At 47.8% G+C, this 21,130-nt stretch overlaps 2 protein-coding genes across 20 annotated transcripts in view; one reads left to right on the top strand and one right to left on the bottom strand.

Annotated features, from left to right (window-relative positions):
- Nucleotides 1-10,131: 10,131 nt before the first annotated feature.
- LOC125407151 (uncharacterized) overlaps nt 10,132-21,130 on the bottom strand; it is a 25,996-nt gene continuing 14,997 nt past the window's right edge. For 2 of the 18 annotated variants that reach the window (XR_014999212.2, XR_014999213.2), the window contains exon 3: nt 10,132-15,036. Coding sequence is in view for 7 of the 18 variants with exons in the window: in XM_085682162.2 (XP_085538288.2) it covers nt 10,368-10,441; nt 14,965-15,036 (146 nt within the window). In the remaining 11 variants the exon portion in view is untranslated. Of the gene's footprint in view, nt 15,037-17,229; nt 17,300-18,046; nt 18,133-21,130 lie in introns of those variants that run through there. The other 16 variants (XR_014999215.2, XM_087900668.1, XR_014999214.2 and 13 more) reach the window with 14 other exon arrangements.
- The window catches only part of Tecr (trans-2,3-enoyl-CoA reductase), a 26,092-nt gene continuing 19,066 nt past the window's right edge, over nt 14,105-21,130 (top strand). Inside the window, exon 1 of one of the 2 annotated variants that reach the window (XM_048444527.3) lies at nt 14,105-14,252. In XM_048444527.3, coding sequence (XP_048300484.1) covers nt 14,238-14,252 — 15 coding nt within the window. In that variant the 5' untranslated portion in view covers nt 14,105-14,237. Of the gene's footprint in view, nt 14,253-20,847; nt 20,872-21,130 lie in introns of those variants that run through there. The other variant, XM_048444528.3, reaches the window with a different exon arrangement.

Genomic DNA, 21,130 nt, shown 5'->3' with positions numbered 1-21,130 from the left:
CGAGAAATAACAAGCGGGTCTGGCACCTTGGCACCTTGTTTTAATTCCAGCTCCAGGAAGCTGCCACAGGAGTCCTGTGTGAGGTCTGCCTGGCCTACAGAGTGAGACCTTGCCTCAGAATAGATGAGTGGAAATAAAACGTGTGTGAAGAGAAGAAGGAGCGATCCTAGTGGGGAAGCGCCGAGCATGAGCAGAAGAGCGGTAAAGCACCCAGCATGAGGGACTCTTCAAATTTCGGGTATGGCTTTAATGGAGACGTGCAGGTGTACCTCTGGTGGGCTTGTCCGGGTTTCACTAAGGCTTTTTTGCTGTCTGGGAGGGTTCTATCTTGTCCAGCCTGTTGTGCAAAGGAAATCTTTGTGTTTGGGGACAACTTCAAGGCTGGAAATGTCCCGCTCTTTTAGTAGTGATGGGCAGAGTCACGAGGGGTATTTTAGCTACTACTGTGACTGCTAATGTTTTTTAAGCAAGGTCTGACCCTCTAGCTCAGTACCCCAGACTGGCCTTGAACTTGTGATTGTCCCACCTCAATCTCCTTAATGCAGAGCTGGCAAGCACCTGCCACCATGTTATCAGGAAGTTTCAGTGGTTTAAAAACAGGTGTGGAAAACAAACACTGCCTAGAGGTGACACACAGTCTTAATCCCAGCACGCAGAGGCAGGAGGATCTCAGAGCAAGTTCTAGGACAGCCAAGGCTACACAGAGAAATGCTGTCAAACAAACAAGCAAAACCAAGGTGGACTGATCCTGAGGAATGGCTCCGTAAGTCCTCTGGCCTTCATATACATGCTCACATAAACCTGTGCACCCCCATAACCTGCCCTCCTCCCCTGTGGACAGTGAATGTGCACACACACACACACATGAAGTTATGTTTGCATTTACTGTGTGTGAACCAGGTTTGGTGCCCATGTGGAGGTCAGAGAACAGCTTCTGGGAGTCAGTTCCTTCCAGCATGTATGTCCTAGAGATTGGATTTAGACTTTAAGGCTTGGCAGCATGGGCCTTTATCTGCTCAACTGTCTTGCTGACCCCTAGACACAAATTTTTTTTTTGATACTTCTTGCCATGTAGCCTTAGCTGGCCTGGAACTCAACATCTGCCTGCCCCTGTCTTCTTAGTACTGGGGTTAAAGGTGTGTACAGCCTCACCAGCCTCAGACCCTTAGCCAGGAGCTAAGCAGTACATTTGGATTTAGCTGTCTAAAGTCAAGGCCTGCATCCTGGGAGTAGGTCTATACTGTATAAAATGGACATCATAGATTTTACTTCCTGGTGCTGCCACGTGGGTGTTGCTCAGGGGGCTGGGAATGAATGTATTAGAGGACTAGCCCAGCTGGCTCAGGGAAGGCGGAGTCAACTGTGCCGTGGAATAATCCTTGCACACTGTGAAGATGTGTTGCTCTCGTTATTAATAACAAGTTGATTGGCTGATGGTTAGGCAGGATTTTGGGGGCAGAGAGAACACTGGTAAGAAGAAGGACGGAGTTTTCGGAGTCACAGGAGATTCCTTGAGACGCAGAGCGAGCAGGATGGGAAGTGCGCAGATGAGGTAAATGAGCCTGGGGGCAGGCAGCACACAGATGAATAGAAACGGGTTAATTTAAGTTATCAGAGCTAGCCCAGGCCACACAGAGTAAAGCATGGAAGAGCTTGCTGGACTGAGCCCTTATACGGGGCACTGGTGTCTGATGTGGCTCAAATGTTGGTAAAGCATTAAAGAATTTTGCTATTGCCTGGTGGTGGTGATACACATCTATAATCCCAGCACTCAGGAGGCAGAGGCAGGCAGATCTCTGTGAGTTTTAGTCCTCTCTGGTCTAGGATAGCCAGAACTTCACAAAGAAACCCTGTCTCTAAAAACAAAACAAATGAAAACAAATACAAAACAAAACAGTATTTACTATTGCTCTTTTCAACTCCTTACCTGTCAGTCAGAGATGTTTAAAAACATGGCAGCTCCATTAACCACCACTGGCATTCCTAGGTGGAAGTCTATGTGCAATAAAAAGTTATGTTCAAATTGATTCCAGCACTAAAGAGGCTGAAACAGGAAGATGTCTAATTCCAGGGCAGCCTGGGATGCATTGCAAGATACTGCGTCAAAAAAAAGAAGCCAAGGAAGACACAAAACAGATACTCGATGTTCAAAGATGGCAAAACAGACTAGCCCGGAAGGACTCTTGCCAGCAAGGCGGAGGATCTGCATCTGATTGTTGGGACACACGTGGCGGAAGAAAAGAACTGGCTCCCTGAAGTTGTTCTCTTATCCCCATGCAAACTGTGACATGTGTACCTCTCCCACGTGCACACAAAGGAAGTGTAATTTTACACTTTTGGTTGTGAGCCTCGGCTTTAAAAGCTGAGCCATCTTTCCATCCCAGTAAGTATAATTTTTAAAAGTTGAATAAACTTAAGTCTGTGTAACAAATGGTATTTGATTTTTACTGAGACTTTCTGGATAGTTAGCAACAGCTACTGGAACCTGAATGTCCTTCAGTGGTTTAGTGGCTGTACAAGCGGTGATCCATGCGTTCAATGGAATATGATCCGGTCATAAAAAGAAAAGAGCCGTGAATACGGGAAACAATGCCAGCGCACTTCACATGCCTATGTCAGTGAAAGAAGCCGGGCTCAAAGGGCTGTGTGCTGCTTTTTCCTATGACCTTCCAGAAAACACTAAAGTATGTGAGGAGATCAGCAGTTGCTAGGGATGGGGAACTGCCACAGACAGGGGACACGGGAATTCTTTGAGGATGAAATTTTCTCACTATTTTTAAAGACTTAAATTTTGTTTTGTTTTGTTTTGTTTTGCTTTGTTTTGTTTCTCTGTGTAGCCATAGCTGTCCTGGAACTCACTCTATAAATCAGACTGACTTCAAACTCATTGAGATCCGCCTGCCTCTGCCTCCCAAGTGCTGGGATCAAAGGCGTGTGCCACCACCACCTTCCTTGTGTTGTTCTTTTCTTTTCTCTCTTTCTTTTTTCTTCCTTTCCTTTTTCTTTTCTGTTTCTTTCCTTCTTTCGCTAAGGTATAGCTACAAAACCTAGGCTGCCTTTGAGCTTAGAATCTTACAGGAATTACAGGTGAGTGGGGTGGGTGGGACTTGGGAGTCTGTCAGAGCTCTTGCCACAGCAGAAAGCAGCTAAACAGCTTTCGCATGTCCAAACCTGGCTCTACAGCCTCCCTCAGACAGCTCTGTGCCAGGGTCACACTCTGAAACAATATGGGGCAGTTCCAGGAAGCTCACCACCTACCTTATCCTGAGTGGGAAATACCAGGGCACTGTGAGAGCTGTCTATTGAAGCCAGATCCTCGTTATCCAAATGACCTCATGGTCTCCAAAAATCAGGGTAGAGGAGTCCCTGGGCCGCCTCCTCAGCAGATCCTGACGATGCTCTGCGACTTGCAGTCAGCGAGTGATGATGGGTGTACCGCCGTCCGTCATTAGGGATGAATCAGCTCTGTGCTAGGTATGCCAGGGCACAGTTGGAAGCTCTGTCTCCAGACAGGCCCTGACAAAGCTGCCTCACAGTGACAGGCTTGAACAATGTGGCTATTCTTCATTCAGGGCTGGATCTATTGTCTGCTAATGGCCTGGTTATGGGAAGTCAGCTGAGGCTGCCCAGGGATCCCCAGCACCAGCAACACCCATCCAAAGCAGGAACCAGGCACCGGCCTTCACCCTTGCCAGTCTAGCCACTTAGGAGGCAGAGGCTGGAGGATCGAAGTTCAAGGATTACCTAGACCTTGCTTCAAGATTCTCCTTCAGAGAGCCCAAACTAGGAGCTGGAGAGATGGCTCAGTGCTTAAAAGCATCTACTGTTCTCAAAGAGCAATTCTCAGCACTCCTGCTGGATGGGTCACAAGCACTGACTCACCTTGGTCCTGCCCTGCTCCCTGTCATCAGGGAACTAACTGCCTTTAAGGACTTCTTAGCCTTCTACATCTGTTAACTGAAACAGGACTGTCTAGTTTCTGATGTTTCCCTTCCTCTACTGAGCTAGTCCTCTCTGCCTCAAGATTGTGGCGCCAGAAATCAAACCCAAAGCCTTTCACTGGAAGGACACTGTCACTGATTTTCTTTGTGTTTTTTCTTTTTCTTTTTTCTTTTCTTTTCTTTTTTTTTTTGGCGGGGGTGGGGAGGGCAGGCTATGATCTGGCTACATAGCCCAGGCTGGCCTTGAATTTAACAACCTTCCTGTTTCAATCTCATGACTACTTGGAATTATGGGCTGGTGTTTTGTGTGTGTGTGTGTGTGTGTGTGTGTGTGTGTGTGTGTGTGTGTGTACGCTCTTGTTAACAGAACACCTCAGGTGTTCTGGAGCTGGCCACCTCTCCCTCACCCCCAAATTAAAGTACAGGGGCCTGGAAAGGTGGTTCAGCTGTTAAGAGCACTTGCCGGTCTTAACAGAGGACCCAGATTCAATTCCCAGGACCTACATGGTGGCTCACAATCATTGGTAAGCCCAGTTTCATGGAATCCAATAGGCACGTATATGGTGTACCTACATGCATACAGCCTAAACACTCATACACGTAAAGTAAGATTAATCTAGGAACTGTTATAAAAAGTGTCATTACATCATTTTCCTCCTTCCTCTCTCCCTTCCAGTACCTCGCATATCCATCTATCACTTCTCAATTTCATGGTCTCTTTTCATTTAATTATTGTTACAATCCACTGAGTTCGTTTTTCTTCTTTTCTTTCTTTTCCCTCCCTCCCTCCCTCCCTCCCTCCCTCCCTCCCTCCCTCCCTCCCTCCCTTCCTTCCTTCCTTTCTTTTTGATTTTGAAACAGGTTTTATCTATAGCTTTGGAGCCTGTCCTGGGATTTGCTCTGTAGTCCATGAGGGCCTCAAACTCACAGAGATTGACCAGCTTCTGCCTCCCGAGTGCTGGGATTAAAGGAGTGTGCTATCATTGCCTGGCTCTTTTTTGTTTGTTTGTTTGTTTGTTTTTTTGTTTTCTTTTTTTAGACAGGGTTTCTTTGTGTAGCCTTGGCTGTCCTAGAACTCACTCTGTAGTCCGGGCTGGCCTTGAGCTCACAGAGATCAACCTGCTTCTGCTTCCGGATTCTTGGATTTGAGGTGTGTGCCTCTGCTGTTGGTCGTTTTTCTAACAGGCTTAATTCACTTCATTTTTCTTGTATGAAAACCCTTATGTGGTGGCCACAGCTGGAGCCTGGGTCCTCTGAGCAGAAACTCTGGTGTGGGTTTTCACAAGATGATCAGTGAATTCCTGATAAGGAGACTTGGTGAACACAGTCTCTATCCAGAGGTCAGGGGTCAAGTAGCTGTACGTCTTGCAGATGGTATCAAAGGTGACCCTGGCAAAGTTGCCCAGGGTGGCAGTGCCATCCCTGGCTGGTGTGCAGTAGTCATCAGTACCGGCCATCATTAGCAGCTTCTGGGGCACAGAACCAGAGACTATGCCAGTGCCTCTGAGGACAGGGGTGAGATGCACCAACACAGAGCCACTGTGGCCTGTCACTTTGTGTGGCTTGCCAGTCTTATTCCCCAAAGTAGTCTCTCCACACAGGGGCAATGGAAAGCGTGGCCAGGATGATGGCCTCTAATGGCTGTGCTACCTCCTTGGACCACAAAATCAGCATAACCATTGTAGTTCTCGATAGCAACAAAAGCCTTGAATCTGGTCCTCTGGCCAGCCTGAGTCTGCTTCTGCACTGGTGTGTGCTTTAAACCCTCATCCTTTAGGGATGTACCCAGGAAAACTCAACAATCTCAGATTCCTTGATGAGCAGGGAGAACAGGTAGGTCTTCATGTCCTTAGCCAGGTGGCCAAGCTTGGTGACAGGAATCCCTCTTGTCTTGGCCCTTACCTCCGTGGGCCTATGGCCGTGACCACGACTGCTGCTGAGTCCTCTGAGGAAGCAACTGTGGCCTCCTAATCCTGGGCTCTGGGTCCTCTGGTCCCTCCCACTGCATACATGTGCCATTTGATGGTTTCCCAAAGAAGACACCAGAGTCCGTTTGCCGCTGTTCATATGTACATGATTTCCGAGCTGATCACTTAGTAGTGGATAATCAATTAGGGGGCTCGTCCCTGGAGAAGACTAATTCTCTCTCAGCAGTCTTTAGTTACCTGTAGTTCTTTGTCTAAAGGTGGGGCTCTGTGAGATTTCCCTCTTCCACATTAGCGCGTCTTTCTCCTCATGTCATTATTCAAGCCTTACTCAGGCAGCCATATTATTGAGGTATCGTGGGTGTACGCTGCCATTTCCCAGGGTACACAACCACACAACAGACTTCCTGATCCTCCGACTCTTAGAATCTTTTCATCCTCTCTTTCTCGATGTGGGGGTTGTGCTTTAGATCTATCGACTGGGTCTATGCGCCCCAGGAGCAGTTAGTTGCTTTCTGCATTTTGACCTGTTGTGGCTTTCTGTAGTGGGCTCTGTTTACCACGCAGAGGGAATCTGCTGCTTTGGTGAGGAGGGAGAGCTACCCTTGTGTGTGGGTAGAAATATAAACACCTAGAATGCAGTTAGGAGCTGTGGGGGTAGTAAGGAGGCAGTAGCAGGTTCTCGACGATTCATGATGTCACAAGCTGCCTGGAGTCAGCCAGGTATATGGTACCAGACGTGATTTCCCTCTTGCTGAGCAGGCTGGCCTCAAACCGACTGAGATCCACCTGCCTCTGCCTCCCAAGTGCTGGGCTTAAAGAGTGTGCCATCGCTGTCTGGCTAGACAGCTGTTGTTACTGCTAAGATGTAAGTGCGCCTTTAGGGGTACGCTGGTCATTGGACTTTGAGGCTTCACAGCTGAGAAATGGTTGAGGCACCTATGTAACATATCAGAGCTGACACTGGCTGCCAGGTTCTCCCAGCATCCCTCAGACCCTACCTGTTACAGGATGTATCTGGCACACCCTGCCCTCTATCCTGAACTCTCCAGCCCAGGGGCTGCACTTTACCCAGAGGCTCTTCCCTGTATAATCCAGACATTTCGTTACCCATGCCTGTTTGTACACTTGGCCTCCTGGCTGCTGCACCTGGTACCCTCCTGACCTCTCTCCCCATGTGTGAGTCCACTCTGGACGCTCAGATGTCCCTGGCTCTGCCCACACTCTGCCTTTTACCTAACAGTAAACCTCCTCCTCCACTGTACCTAGGAGCAGTCATGTCCTTCCTTTCTTTTTTGTTTCTTTTTTCACTCAGGTTGCAGTATTGGTTTCTTCTTTCCCTTGGCAGCAGAGCACCTCCTGTTACTATGGAAGCTGGTCCCCATAGTACCTCCTGTTACTATGGAAGCTGGTCCTCATAGCGCCTTCTGTTACTATGGAAGCTGGTCCTCAGGAAGGAGGCTCCCAGGTCCAGCCCAGCTCATGTCCTCTAATCCTGTATCTGAACTGCTCTGGAACTTCAGCATATCTAACAGCTGGGACAGCAAAGGGCGACAGCAATCGCCTATATTGTTTTGGGAGTCGTGAAAAAGGGTTTCTCCCCAACAGAGACAGCTGATCCAAGCTACTGGGAGATCACAGACTCTGGACTGACAACTGGGGAGCCTGCATGAAACTGAACCTAGGCCCCCTGAATGTGGGTTATGTGGCTTGGTCTGTTTTTAGGGCCCCTGGAAGTGGGGCCAGAATTTATCCCTGGTACATGAATGGGCTTCTTGGAGTCCATTCCCTGTGGTGGGGCCGACGGGCCTGATCCTGCCACAACTTGATATATCAGTCTTTGTTGACTCCCATGGGAGGCCTTGTTCTCTTTGAGGAGTGGATGACAGGGGTTGGGGTGTATTGGAGGGAAGAGGGAGGTAGGGGGACGCAAAGGAGAGGAGGGAGGGAGAACTGTGGTTGGTATTTAAAATGAATAAAATTTTAAAATAAAGAAAAAAGGTTTTCTCATGCCTGGTACTGAGGTCTCTGCCAGACAGTAGAGCTGCTGGGCTCTGGGAGGGTGCGTTAGTTCCACAGCTGGCACAGCTTCATTGAGACTATATGTACACTCACTTGGATTACATATAATTTTAGGTAGACATAAAATAATATGATCCACTATGACTTTTTCAAACTTCCTTAGTTTTACTCATTCCTCTTCCCTCCCTCTCATTCTGTAGCGGCAGTCTCCCATTCTGTGATTAAAGCCATCCCCGTTTCCCCGTATCTCCTGTAAGCTGCTATTCCCCTCTCCAACACACCCCTGACATGATCCTTTCTAACTTTCCTGGTTCCTGCAGTTCATGTTATGGACTCAGATCTGAAGATTTGGAGCTAGGGACCTCAATTTAGGAGAATGTGTGGTATTTGCTTTTCTGGGTCTGGGTTATTTCAATAGGATCTTTTCAAGTTCTATCCATTTACCTCCCGAGTTCATGATTTCATTTTTCTTTACAGCAGAATAGTTCGACAGTATACATGCACCACGTTGTCATTAGCCAGTCGTCAGGTGAAGAACTCTCAGGTGGTTTCCATTGCCTAGCTATTGGGAATTGGGTGGCAACAAATGCGGCTGAGCAGGTGTCTGTGGGGTAGGATGGTGAGTCCTTCGGTCATATCATATACCAAGGAGCAGTCAGCTGGATTATACGGTAGATTTAGTTATTTTTGGCTTTTTGAGAGTTCTCGTACTGATTTCATAGTGTCGGCCCCTGTTTACAGTTCCACCAGGAAAGGGTTCACCTTCCCACGTCCTCTAGAGTTTGCTGATGGTTGCTTTCCTGATTTTACCCATTCTGACAGGTGAGATGAATTTCCGTTCTAGCTCTAAAGGAAAATGAGTACTTTGAGATATACCTTATTAGCCATTTTGTTTCTTCTACTGAAAACTCTTCCATTCTGATCATAGACTGCTTTTTAATTGGGTGATTTGTTTTCTTGACTTTTTGTTTTCTGGGTTCTTTGTATTTTCTGGATATTAATCCTCTGTTAGCTGTGTAGCTAACGGAGATCTCCCCACTCCTCTGTGGACTTCCTCTTCACTTGTTTACTTAGTTGCACTGAAACTTTAGTTTCATGAAGTCTCACTTGTCATCAACATGACAAGAAAATAAATTAGCAGAGGAAAATAGTAAGACCTCAAAACAGTGGGAGAAGACTTGTGCTGCTTCTAGTGGTTGGTGCCTCCAACCCCCCTGTGGTTTAGTATCCAAGGCTATGGGAGAATAGGCTGTTTAGGGGCTAAGAACAATTTGTGTGTGTGTGTGTGTGTGTGTGTGTGTGTGTGTGTGTGTGTGTGTGTGTAGGAGGAGGGGTTGGATGCTTCTCAGAATTCCATGGGTGGAAGTTTCTTGAAGTCTTGGGGCTGTTTTATGGCCTTGCTTTTGGGGAGGGGGTTCTTCTTTAGGCCATAACTTCTGGGCAAATAGAGTCCTGTTCCAAGTCCTTGCCTACACCTGCATCTCTATGATCAGCCTGTGCTTGCTTCTAGCAGTTCTGGTGTTTTGGTTCCCTTTACATGTATGTCTATGATCATGCCAGGGGATAGGTTTGAGTGTAAGCTCATTCTTCTGCATGTGGACATCCACTTTCCCCCAGTATCATTTGTTGAAAATGCTACCTTTCCTCTAGTGTACGTTTTCAACTATTAGATGACTGTGTACTCATGTTTGAGTTTTTTGTTTTGGAGGGGATTTTTTTCAACACAGGGTTTCTCTTGTGCTTTGGAGCCTGTCCTGGAACTAGCTCTTGTAGACCAGGCTGGCCTTGAACTCACAGAGATCCACCTGTCTCTGCCTCTGAGTGCTGGAATTAAAGGCATGTACCACCACCACCTGGCATATTTGGTTTGTTTCTATGTTTGTTTTGTGTGCCAGTATCATGCTGTTATTCCTGCTACTCTAATTAATGTCCCGGAATCTGGAAAGGTCGTCCCGAATCTGCTTCTTCAGTGGTTTCAAGTTTCCGTTATAGAGGTCTTTCACTTCCTTGATTATGTTTATTCTTAATTATTTTATTTTTTTGGAGACTATTGTGAATGGGAGTGTGTTCACGATCTCTTTCAGTGTGTTTATTGTTGATACATAGAGATTGTGTGCATTGCCCCTTACTCTAGTTAGGGCTCTGTTGCTGTGATGAAACACATGACTAAAGGAAACCGGTGTCTTAGTCGGTGTTCTGTGCTGTGGAGAGACACCGTGACCAAGGCAACTCTTATGAAAGAAAACGTTTTTAAAATTTTTTATTTATTATGTATGTATACAGTGTTCTGCCTGCATGTATCCTTGCAGGCCAGAAGAGGGTGCCAGATCTCATTACAGATGGTTGTGAGCCACCATGTGATGGCTGGAAATTGAACTCAGGACCTCTGGAAGAGCAACCAGTACTCTTAACCTCTAAGCCATCTCCCCAGCCCCTAAAGGAAAACATTTAACTGGGTCTTGTTTACAGTTTCAGAGATTTAGTCCATTATCCTCATGGCAGGGAACATGTCCAAATGCAGGCAGACATGGTGGCTGAGAGTTATATCTGGATCTGCAGGCAACAGGAAGAGAGAGCTACTGGATCTGGCTTGGGCTCTTGAAACCTCAGCACCCACTTCCAGTGACTCACCTGCCCCAACAAGGCCACACCTCCTAGTCCTTTTAAAACAGTGCCACTCTCTGGTGACCAAGCATTCAAATATGTGAACCTATGGGAGCTAATATTATTTTAACCACCCGGGAGGAAATGTTTTATTTGACTTATACTACCACACTGTAGTCCATCACTGAAGAAAGTCAGGACAGGACCTCAAGCAGGGCAGGAGCTGGAACCTGGAGGCAGCAGCTGATGCAGAGACCATGGAGGAGTACTGCTTGCTGCCTTGTCTTTCATGGCGTGCATAGCCTGCTTTCCTTTGTTTCTTTCATTCCTCCTCTCTCTCCTTCTCCCCCCCCCCCACTCAAAATAGGGATTCTTTGTGTAGCCTTGGCCGTCCTGGAACTAGCTCTGTAGACCAGGCTGGACTTGAATTCAGAGATACTCCTGCCTCTGCCTCCTGAGTGTTGGCATTAAAGGTGTGCACTACCATTGCCTGGCCATTCCGCTTGCTTATGAACCCAGGACCTCCAGCCTAGAGTGGCACCACTCACAATGGGCTGGACCTTCTTGCATCAGCCACCGTTTAAGGAAATGTCCCATAGGCTTGCGTACAGCCACGTTTACAGGGCACTTTCTCTGGAGTCAGCTTAGCTGCTCTGCCCTTTCCTGGCAGCCCCAGTGGTCGGGATATCTCTCAGCAGTCTTCATTGCTCATATGTGTTTGGGGAGGGAGATGTCTGTGAGTCTGGTCAGTTTCAGGGACTTCCTGAAGCAATTGTCTTACTTCCCGAGTCTAAGGAGCCTCTCTGAAGGGTGAAATGTTTCACCTCCCTTTTAGCATCCTGTACCTTTGGGACTGGGGAGAGGGATCTGATGCTCTCTTCTGGCTTCTACCCTCTGCTTCTGGCCTCCATGCCACCAGGCACATACATACATGTGGGCAAAACACTCATACATATAAAATTTAGAAATCAAATTTCTTTAAACATCTTGTCTCTGCCTCTGAGTGCAGGAATTAAAGGCTTGCACTACCACAGCCCAGCTATATTCTTCTTCTTAACATATACCTTGTATCGAGTCGGGAAGTCCTCAGCCCTGAACTATATACTCTTTATTTATTGATTTTTTTTGTTTGGCTTTTTATGAACATAATTTTTTAATTGATTCTTTGGGAATTTCACATGCCAATCCCACTCATTTCCTAGTTCCTCTGGATCTTGTATGTTCCCTGTCAAAGGAAAACTAAAAAAAAAATTTATAAAAATAAGATAAAAATAAAAATGCAAATAATGTTAATTAAAGACAAAACAAACAAAACAAAAACTAAATAAAGCAAGTAAGACAAAAACTATTTTGCTCCTTTGTCTTTCCAGCCTCTCTGCCACCTCTTCATTTGTCTTGGGCTTGGGAGCCGTGTGCCCTTTTGTCCAGGTCTTCACTTCACTTCGTTGTGTGATGTGTTGCTGGTCAGGCTCAAGGCCTCTGGCTTCTGGTACACTGTCAATGCTGGATCCTCACCGAATCTCCTCTCGGACATCCTGTGCTTCTCCAGAGCCATGGAGATCCTGGGTTTACATGCTCCAGCAGGGCATAGATGGGGTGGATGTTAGAGAGAGTCTGGGTGGTAAGTAGGTTCTTCTGGCCCTGACCAGGCTCCTGGAACACCCCCATCAGGTGAGTGGCTGAGTCAGCTTTCCCAAGTGTGGGGTGCGGATGGGGAGAGAAGTGTGTGTGTGGGGACAGCTTTCCCCTGCCAGTGTCATGGGGGTCCATTATCCCAAGGCCCTCGAGGGATGGGGTCAGCATTCTCCATGCAAGTGAGGGGCAGGGTCAGTTCAGCATGGCCTTCGTGTTTCAACACATGGTTCAACACATAGTTCAACACATGACTCACATGGGCCACTGTGGTAACAGGGGCAGTGGATATCAACATAGACTCCAGCTGCAGCAGAATCACGGACCCAGACATGGCACTCGGCAGCAGTGTGGGCCCAGTGGCAGTGGAGGCCACGCAGATCAGTGTCACACTGGCTGCTGGGGGGCCCTTGGACACCAACTTGGCCCCAGGTGGAGCCCAGACCCAGGCAGCCGCACGAGCTTCAGTGGTAACAGGTGTCATGACATCAACACAGACTGAAGCTGCAACAGGGCCACGGACCCAGACATGACCCTTGGCAGCAGCCCAGGACCAGATGTCACCATGACCCAGAGTGGCAAGCAGGCCTCCCAAATCAACCTGTTCTTCACTGCCTTCCCTTCTTCAGATCTGCGTCTCTCCACAAGACAGGAACTATTCTGTCTGTCTGTCTGTCTGTCTGTCTGTCTCTCTCTCTCTCTCCCATACCCCACCATATATTTGCACCATAATGGTACCTGATGCCAGGTGCCTCAAGGCAAATGACTCTTTCTCTCTCTCTCTCTCTCTCTCTCTCTCTCTCTCTCTCTCTCTGTGTGTGTGTGTGTGTGTGTGTCCCTGTCCACCTCCACCCACTCAGTCCTCATAGTGCTGAACATGCTTGTAAGATTCTTCTCATTTTGTTTTTCTGAGACAGGGCCTGGATGTGGCTATATACATAACAGCTCAGAGAGATATGCCACTACCTCCCGAGTACTGGGACTAAGAGTGTGTGTCATCATATTTGGCTGCACTATGCTTTTAAAAATTTTATATTTAAAACTGAGTGTAGTGGTGCACACTTTAATCCCAGCACTCGAAAGGTAGACACAGGTGGGTCTCTGTGAGTTTGAGGCCAGCCTGGTCTGCAAAGCAAGCTCCAGGACAGCCAGGGCTGTTACACAGAGAAACCCTGTCTCGAAAAACAAAACAGAATGAAAAATTACATTTTATTTATGAATGTGGCTGTGTGTGTTTGCACATGTACCATGATGCCTGTTGGAGATCAGACGATAAGTTGCCAGAATCTGTTCCAGCCTTACATTTTGTGAGTCCCTGAGATTGAATGTAGCTCATTAGGCTTGGCAGCAAGTCCTTTGCACAATTCTCTGATGTCATGTATTTTAGATTGGCAGCACTGGTCATTCTGTTTGTATATTTCAAGGGCTCAGTAGCTACATGTGACCAGTAGTAACCATACTGTATACCATCACACAGGCAGAGACAAACGTGGTTTTTGCTTATAGGGTCAGCTCGACTGACCGGGGGTGTCTTAGGAAGGAGCAGCGAAGACACTGCAGAAGGCGGTGCAGGCTTTCTTTTCCTTCCCCAACTCATGGTATACGGAGTCTTTTCAAGGGTCCTGGTGGTAATATCAGAGGTTTCATGTCTTAGGCGTCTCAGCCTCTCTGCACGTTAGAACTCACCTCATCTCAGCTCTCAGCGTAATCTCAGCGCTTTGCTCCGGTTCTGGTGCACTGACCTAAATAAACCTGGCTTCGCTGGATTTCTACAGCGGCTCTGCAAGGGGCGGGGCCAGACGGCGCGTTGCGCCGAGGCTCTCTTTTGATTGGTTAGTGACCCTGCTTTAATCTTGCCTGCCTGGATGGGAGGGGGGAGTAAAGCATTTCCCTCCCTCCCCCGCCCCGCGTTGAGTCTCGGACGCTGATTGGTTAGTCGTGTGGCGAGAGCTGTGGGTGCACCCCACGCTGATTGGCGGCGGGACGCGCGCGTAGGGAGGGGCGGAGCCGAAGTTAGTGGAGCGCGTCTCCCGGCGTGTGTGCTTGGGCAGTGTTTCGTGCGGCGGGGCGGCACCTGAGCTGCAGCGGAGCGGCGCCATCCTGTGGAGGAGCCATGAAGCACTACGAGGTAAGCGGCGCGGGGCCCGGACCGTGACTGCCGCAGACCGCACAGTCTCCTTCAGGGCCTCGGGACCCTCTAGTACGGCCCGGCTCCTCGCCGATGGCGCAGGCGCAGTGTGCCCGGGGCCTGCTGGTAAATCTCATTGCGCATGTGCAGGAAGGTATTTTTGCTACCCCGGCGTTTTGGGGGCTACCTTTTCTTAGGGTCTTGCAGGACCAGGAGATGCTTGCAGCTTCCTTGCAGCATCCTCGGTGGCCTGCGTGGCAGGTGTTCGGAAGTGCAGTGCGGAGCTCTTGTTCTTGGTGCGAGCGAGTCTCTTGCACAATCCTTGCACGGCGTCAGCGCATGGGGTTCAGGAAGGGGCTCTGCAACTGGCTGCCTCTTCCGACCTTCGCACCCACTCTTCGCTCTAGATGCCTGGGTGGCGAGGGAGTTGGTTACGGCAGCCGGTGACCGCTAGGGAAGAAGTCTGAAAGCGCAAGATCATTCTGGAAGCTTAAGTCTTCTGACTCTAAGTCTTGGGTCCCTTTTCCTCTTAAAACAAAGTCTTGGGATTCTCTTTTCGATCAAACTGATATTAGTTTCGTTATTGCTGACTTTTAAGTAACTATCATAAAACAGTAACCGATTGCTCACATTCATAGGAAGAATGCGTTAGTAAGGGCTAACTACCGTTTTACTACGATTCTGTTTTGTCCTACTGAGATTGGGTGCTTACTTAATCTCTTACTGGGAATATAGGTGAAAGTTAGAGCTGTCAGGTGAGCTGTCGAAAGATCCCAACTAGTATCTGCAAAACAGAGAGAGGGAACGAAGATTTCAAAGGTATAGTTCCTAACCACTAGACATGCAGTTCTGTAAATGAGAGTTAGCAAATTGAGAGATTGCTTGTCTTTCTCCCCACATTTTAAATTTGTGATGAAACTTGCTCATTTTCTTCGGTAGCCATTTTACTGTACAACTCAGCATTATTAAGTCTACATATTGTTCAAATTTCACCACTATCCAATAGGTTGTGTGTTGTTCCCCTACCCCATCTCTGCAGTTCTCCTTGTATTGCTAGGGATGGAGCTCAGGGCCTTGCACCTGCTACACAAGCCTCTTAAACTTTTTTTTTTATCTTGTAAAACTGAAATTCTAAACTCATAGAGTATCTCCCCATTTCCCATTTTCCCAGTCCCTGGCAGCCACCTCTTGTCTCTGGAAATTGAAATACTTTAGGAATCTCCAATATATGGGAGATAATTTATTTTTATAACAAATTGAATACCACTACTTCTAGTCATCTCTATTTTGATTATTTTTATATGTAACAAGTGTAATAATATTATAAAACGATTATAATTATTTTAAATTTCCTCAGGTCCTTTGACACCTTTAGTCTAGAAGACCTCTATCATTTTAACAGGTGACAGGAGCCAGGAGGTGGGAGTCTGTAATCCTTATGCCCCGCCCCCAACTCTGCTTTCAAAAGAAAGTTTCTTGTTTTTGTTTCCCCCTGGTGTGCTTTCCCTTTCACACCTAGTCCCTTGCCCTGGGGCAGAAGCTGTGTTCAGTTTGAAGAGCACAGGTAGAAGATGGAATTTGCAGTCAGTCATTTTAATTTGCTCCTTGAAAATCAGGCCAGGTAGGTTTTGAGGACCATGGAGATGGGTGCTTTGGCTCTAGGAACCTGAGCACAGCCTGGGACTCCTGGTTTGGCCTGGAAATATGCTCCAGTGTTCTTCAGTCTTTCCTTTGCCTTGTTTCTCAGCGTGCCCTAAGATGGGCTGGTGGTAGCCCAGCGTTGGAGCCCTTGTTTCACATGCATGCATGAAGTTCTGGGTTCCACCTCAGCATTGCACAACAAAGGCAGATAAGCACCAAACTGGGGAATAGGGTTGCATTTCATTTGGTAGAGACTTTTCCTTATGTGATTGAATCCCTGACACGGAATAAAGTCAGGCAAGCTGGCACATGCCCTTAGTTCTAGCTCTGTGGGAGATGGAGGCAGAGGATCAGGTGTTGAAGGTTATCTTCAACTACATAGTGACTTTGATGCCAACTTGGGCTAGAAAATCCTGTCTCAAAAATCCAAACCAAACAGAATAGACAAACAAACAACGTAACAAAACCCCCAAGCAAAAAGAAAGCCAAGGTGACCTTGGAGGGAAAAGTTATTTCGCAGTATTTTGTTATTCCCTATTGACACTTGCCCAGTACCCACTGAGACCGTCGTTCCGGGATGGGAGCATCTACCATCTTCTAGCCCAGTTTTCAGAACTCTTGGTGCAGACCAATAAAAATGGAAGCTATCCTTTCACAGTTAAGATCTTGGGGGAAAAGTGTCAGATACCCACACTGAAGAACAGATTTCTGGAGTGTTTGACTGACATGCAGGAGGCCCTGGGCTCCATCTCTAGTACTGCAGAAACCAGGCATGGTGGCTCATGCTTGGAGGGGAAGGCATTGGGATTAGAAGTTCAGAGTCATCCTTGGCTACACAGTGAGTTCCAGGCCTCCCTGGTAAGATGGTAACAACACCTACCAGTTGTTCTCTGACTTCTCACACGTGGTTGTAACAGAATTTTTTTTTTTTTGAAACAGGTTTTCTCTGTAACCCTAGTCCTGTAGACCAGGCTAGGCTCGAATTCAAAGATCCGCCTGTCTCTCCAGGAGCTGGGCTTAAAAGCGTATGCTACCATGCTTAGCTAAAAATGTAATTTAAAAAAGCAAAATGATAGATCTTTTGAAGGACTGAGTCCATCCTTTACCCGCAGGCAGCCTCGGGAAGGCAGTCCTCGGGAAGGCCTCCCTCTCTCAAAAGACTTTCTTGGACACAGTAAGATGGCTCATCTGGTAGAGATGGTTTTTTGAAGGCCTGTTTGAGTTTGATCTCTGCACCCCACAAGGTGGCAGGAGAGAACCGACTTTCTAGGATACCTTGAATTAAAAGACTTTTTGTCCATAGACAGACATTTGGGATACTATGATGCACACTGACCGTTTTGGACTTGATGATGCTGAGATGGAACCCAGGATCTTGCACTCAGCTGCACCTCCAGCCTGAGGGGCTGGAAAGATGGATCAGAGGTTAAGAGCTCTTCCAGAAGGTCCAGGTTCAGTTCCCAACACCACGTGTCTAACCCATCTGTACCACCAGTTCTAGGGCTCCAGCACCCTCCTCTGTCCTCTGGACATTGCATAAACCAGGTGCACATAATGTGCATGCAGGTCAGCAACCCTAAACAATGGTCATGCTCAGAAAAGTTTACGGTCAGTTAGTGACAACAGTGAAGATCCAAGGCACAGTGGACAGGATTCTACCTGGAGGAGATACTGTGGCTTTTTGATAAGTTTCCTATCAGCTCGGTTCATAGCTTATTTAGCAGGAAAGAGAATCCCTTCCATAGCCTAGGCCTAGCTGAGGTGAAACTTCTAGAACAGGTTAGATGTGGGCTTGGTGTAAATCAGCAGGGTTGGTATGCGAGCTGCTTGTCATAGGCGCAAGTCTTTTTTTTTTTTTTATTAGTGTTTTTCCAGTGGAGATGACATTGGAGATGATCCCTGTGGTAGCCGAAGCTGGCTACTATGCCTTGTAAATCTGCCTGTGAATCTCATGAGAGTCTGTCCTTGTAGGTAGAGCCTCTGACCTCAAGCTCATGGAATGGTGTGAATCACCATACTGGCTATAAAGGTACCCATCTTACAGATCATTCTGGACCAATTTATTACCTTGCCTCAGGCAGGTTTCTGCTTGGCTGGCTCCCTCCAGGGATTTAGTATGAAAATTCTCAAAGTCAAGAGGCATTTAAAAAACTTATCGTTTTTAATGTTAGACATCGGAACCCAGGGCCTTCCACATATGTGCTGAACAAGTGCTCTACCACCGTGCCAGATCTTAGCCCTTAATTTCAAAATTAAAACAATTATTATTATTATCATTGTTTGTTTGTCTGTATATGCCACACATGCACTTGTGTGTTCATGGACCTGTTCAGAGGCCAGAGGGAAGGTGCTGGTGCATTTTATTATTATTGGCCTGAGTTTTGAAGCAGGGACATTTCCTGAACCTGGAGCTAGGCTGGAGGCCAGCAATACCCAGGACTGCATCTCTGTCCACCACAGCTTGGGGCACAGGCATGTGGTGTTTGTGGGTTCTGCGATCCAAACTCAGCAAATGCCTATAAACCACTGTCTGTCACTCTGGCTCTCCTATTTCTTTTCTCTTTTCTTTTCCTTCCCTTTTCCCTCCCTCCCTCCCTCCCTTCTTCCTTCCCTCCCTGCCATCTTTTTTTGATGTAGAGTCTCAGTGTGTAGCCCTGGCTGACCTGCAGCTTGCTGCTTAGATCAGGCTAACTTCAAACTCAGAGCTCTACCTGCCCCTTGGGTTCTTTACCAGGGTCTCACTGTGTAACCTAGGCTGACATGAATTTGTGTTTTTCCTGACCCGGCCTTGGTTGTTGGCATTGCAGGCGTGTGTCACCATACTTGGTGCTCTGAGGCAATTGTTCTGAGGCAGAAAGCTGGTGGGTGACAGGTGAAGGGAAAGTAGACCTGTGTGCACACACGGAGGCAGCCCTGAGGCTGGGCTCTGGCGTGGCCCTTTGATGCAACAGTGACTTGCCTCCGTGGATTGGCTAACCTCTCAGCTTGTCTGTGCTTGCTCCTTGGGACCAAACGTGCTTGGCTGTGAAAGAACCACGAGTGTTAGTGAGCAGCATGACGAGGCTAGGAATACCGTCCAGGCTGTGCGTTCAGGAGAGGGTGTGTGTGCTGCGTCTAGGTTCTTGTTTTTGTCTGTTTTTGTTTTCGTTTTTTTGAGATACTGTTTTTAGGCAGCCCTGGCCTGGAGTTCACAAGAGATCAGCCTGCCTCTGCCTTTCAGGTACCAGGATTAAAGTCATGAACCTCTCCGCCTGGCACACTTCTTTTTAGGTTTCTTTTCTGTGCTGGTGCAGGTGTGTGCTGTTAGGTCCAGCTGCTACGAGCCTTTCACTCCTTTCCTAATTAGCAGGCCTTGGACCGTGATCACAGGTGTGGCTCATGCCCTGGGCAGGAAGTGGTTCAGTTTACACATCTTCCCTGCAGAATCCTTAAGATGGTCCTCTGCTCAGCATAGTCGGGCAGGTGATGGCAGCATGAACACTTGTACTGTACATGTAGGAACTGAACCTGGGCCCGGGCTTTCCCTGGACCAGTCCCTGACTTGGGTTAGCTGTATCTGTGCTGATTCTCTGTCCTGGGAAGACAGCAAGACTTTCAGGCTTTGCAGCAGAGCTGGACTGAGATCTTTCTCCGCCTCTGGCAGGGGTGAGCCCATGGGCGCATAATTTTATTTTTATTTTATGTGTATGGGTATGGGTGTTATGCCTGCCTGTATATATCTTTGTACCACATGAGTGTCTGATGTCTTTGGAGGCCAGAAGTTGGTGGGCATCCGATTCCCTGCAGTTGGAGTTACAGACAGTTGTGAGCTGGGAATTGAACAAAGGTCCTCTGGAAGAGCAGCCGGTGCTCTTAACCTAGCTAACTAGCTAGTCCTCATGGGCAAATGTTTTAACCTCTAGCCTTCTTATCCTGAAATGACATAATGAGTATGTATTGGCCCTTATTGCATTTTCAGGGACATCAGGTTAGCAGCTTAATTGGCCACTGAGGGGATGTTCATGTCTTAAAAAGGGGCTGGTACTGCAGTCAGCTCCCTACCCCCTTGCCTGCCCTGATTGCATCTTGATGAGGTTATCCCAGGGATAACCATCTCTACTATGGTCGTCCCTTCCAAGTGTCTGTGCTCTGGCGAGCGTTAGGTGCACAGTGTCTACTTAGCTCAGTACCTTGCATTGCCCAGCACTTGTACCTCAGGGCTTTGGGTCAGGCAGAGCAGAAGAGACTTGAAGAGAAGGTGGATGGATGTATATGGAGGAGGTTGAGTCACAGTGGAGAAGGTGGGGAGACCGAAGGACTCTGGGAGGAGCTGAGCTGATGGCCGTGATGTGCAGTTGTTAGCTCAGCTTTGCTGTGGGCAACTTAGAGGCCCCCAGAACCCAGCAGAACCTTGCTTCACTGACTCCTGAGTAGAGAGAGAGGAGCAAGTGGCTTGGACACACCGGCCACTGCGCAGAGCTGTTCCAGAACAGACTTCTAGTTCTGATAACATTGTTGGCTTTGGTTGGGACTCCTGCTCTTTGACAGGGCTGGGTGGGAAAGCTGGTTGGTCAAGTTCAGGTCTTAACACCTCATGGTGCTATTGATAGTGACAGATGAGAATGTTTTAACAGTTGGGGATGCTCACTCCAGCTATGAGAGTGTAGCTGGCCATCATAATCATTGGAAAACCGTGCTTACATGGTACATGTGCTCAGTGCCTTTAGTTTCTCTTTTGTGCTCTCCACCCTTTTTAACAGACAAGGTCTCCTGTGCAGCCCTACCTAGCTGGAACTCCTTGTATAGACCAGTCTGACCTTGAACTCCTGGAGCTCTGTCCTTCCTCTTGAGTTCTGGATTAAAGACTGGCACCACTGTCTCCTGGAACTGGGGAGGAGCCCAGGGGCTGGAGCATGCTAAGCCTGCTCTTCCACTGTCCTTCACTCCGGTCCTTCTGCCAGTACTGCTGTGGTCTAGCCCTATCACTTATATGAAGCAGGTATGGTACTTATCCCCACTTGACATATGGGGAAATTAAAGCACAGAATAGTGAAACTTCATGCTCATAGCTGTCAAGTGGCAGAGTTCAGGTCACCCTTGGTGGTGATAGACTGAGGGAGTGGACATGTGATTGTAAAGGACATGGCCTTTTGGGACCACCTGGCCTGTCCTCAGCTTGGTTATTTTACCTTGACTTTTCTCAGAATGCCAGTGCCTGGGGCTGAGGGAGGGAGGTACTGGGCATTCTTCCTGACTGC

Source organism: Myodes glareolus, chromosome 22 (genome assembly GCF_982192425.1).
Source record: "Myodes glareolus chromosome 22, mMyoGla1.1, whole genome shotgun sequence".
Taxonomy (NCBI): Eukaryota; Metazoa; Chordata; class Mammalia; order Rodentia; family Cricetidae; genus Myodes; species Myodes glareolus.
This window is presented reverse-complemented; position numbering and strand designations above follow the sequence as displayed.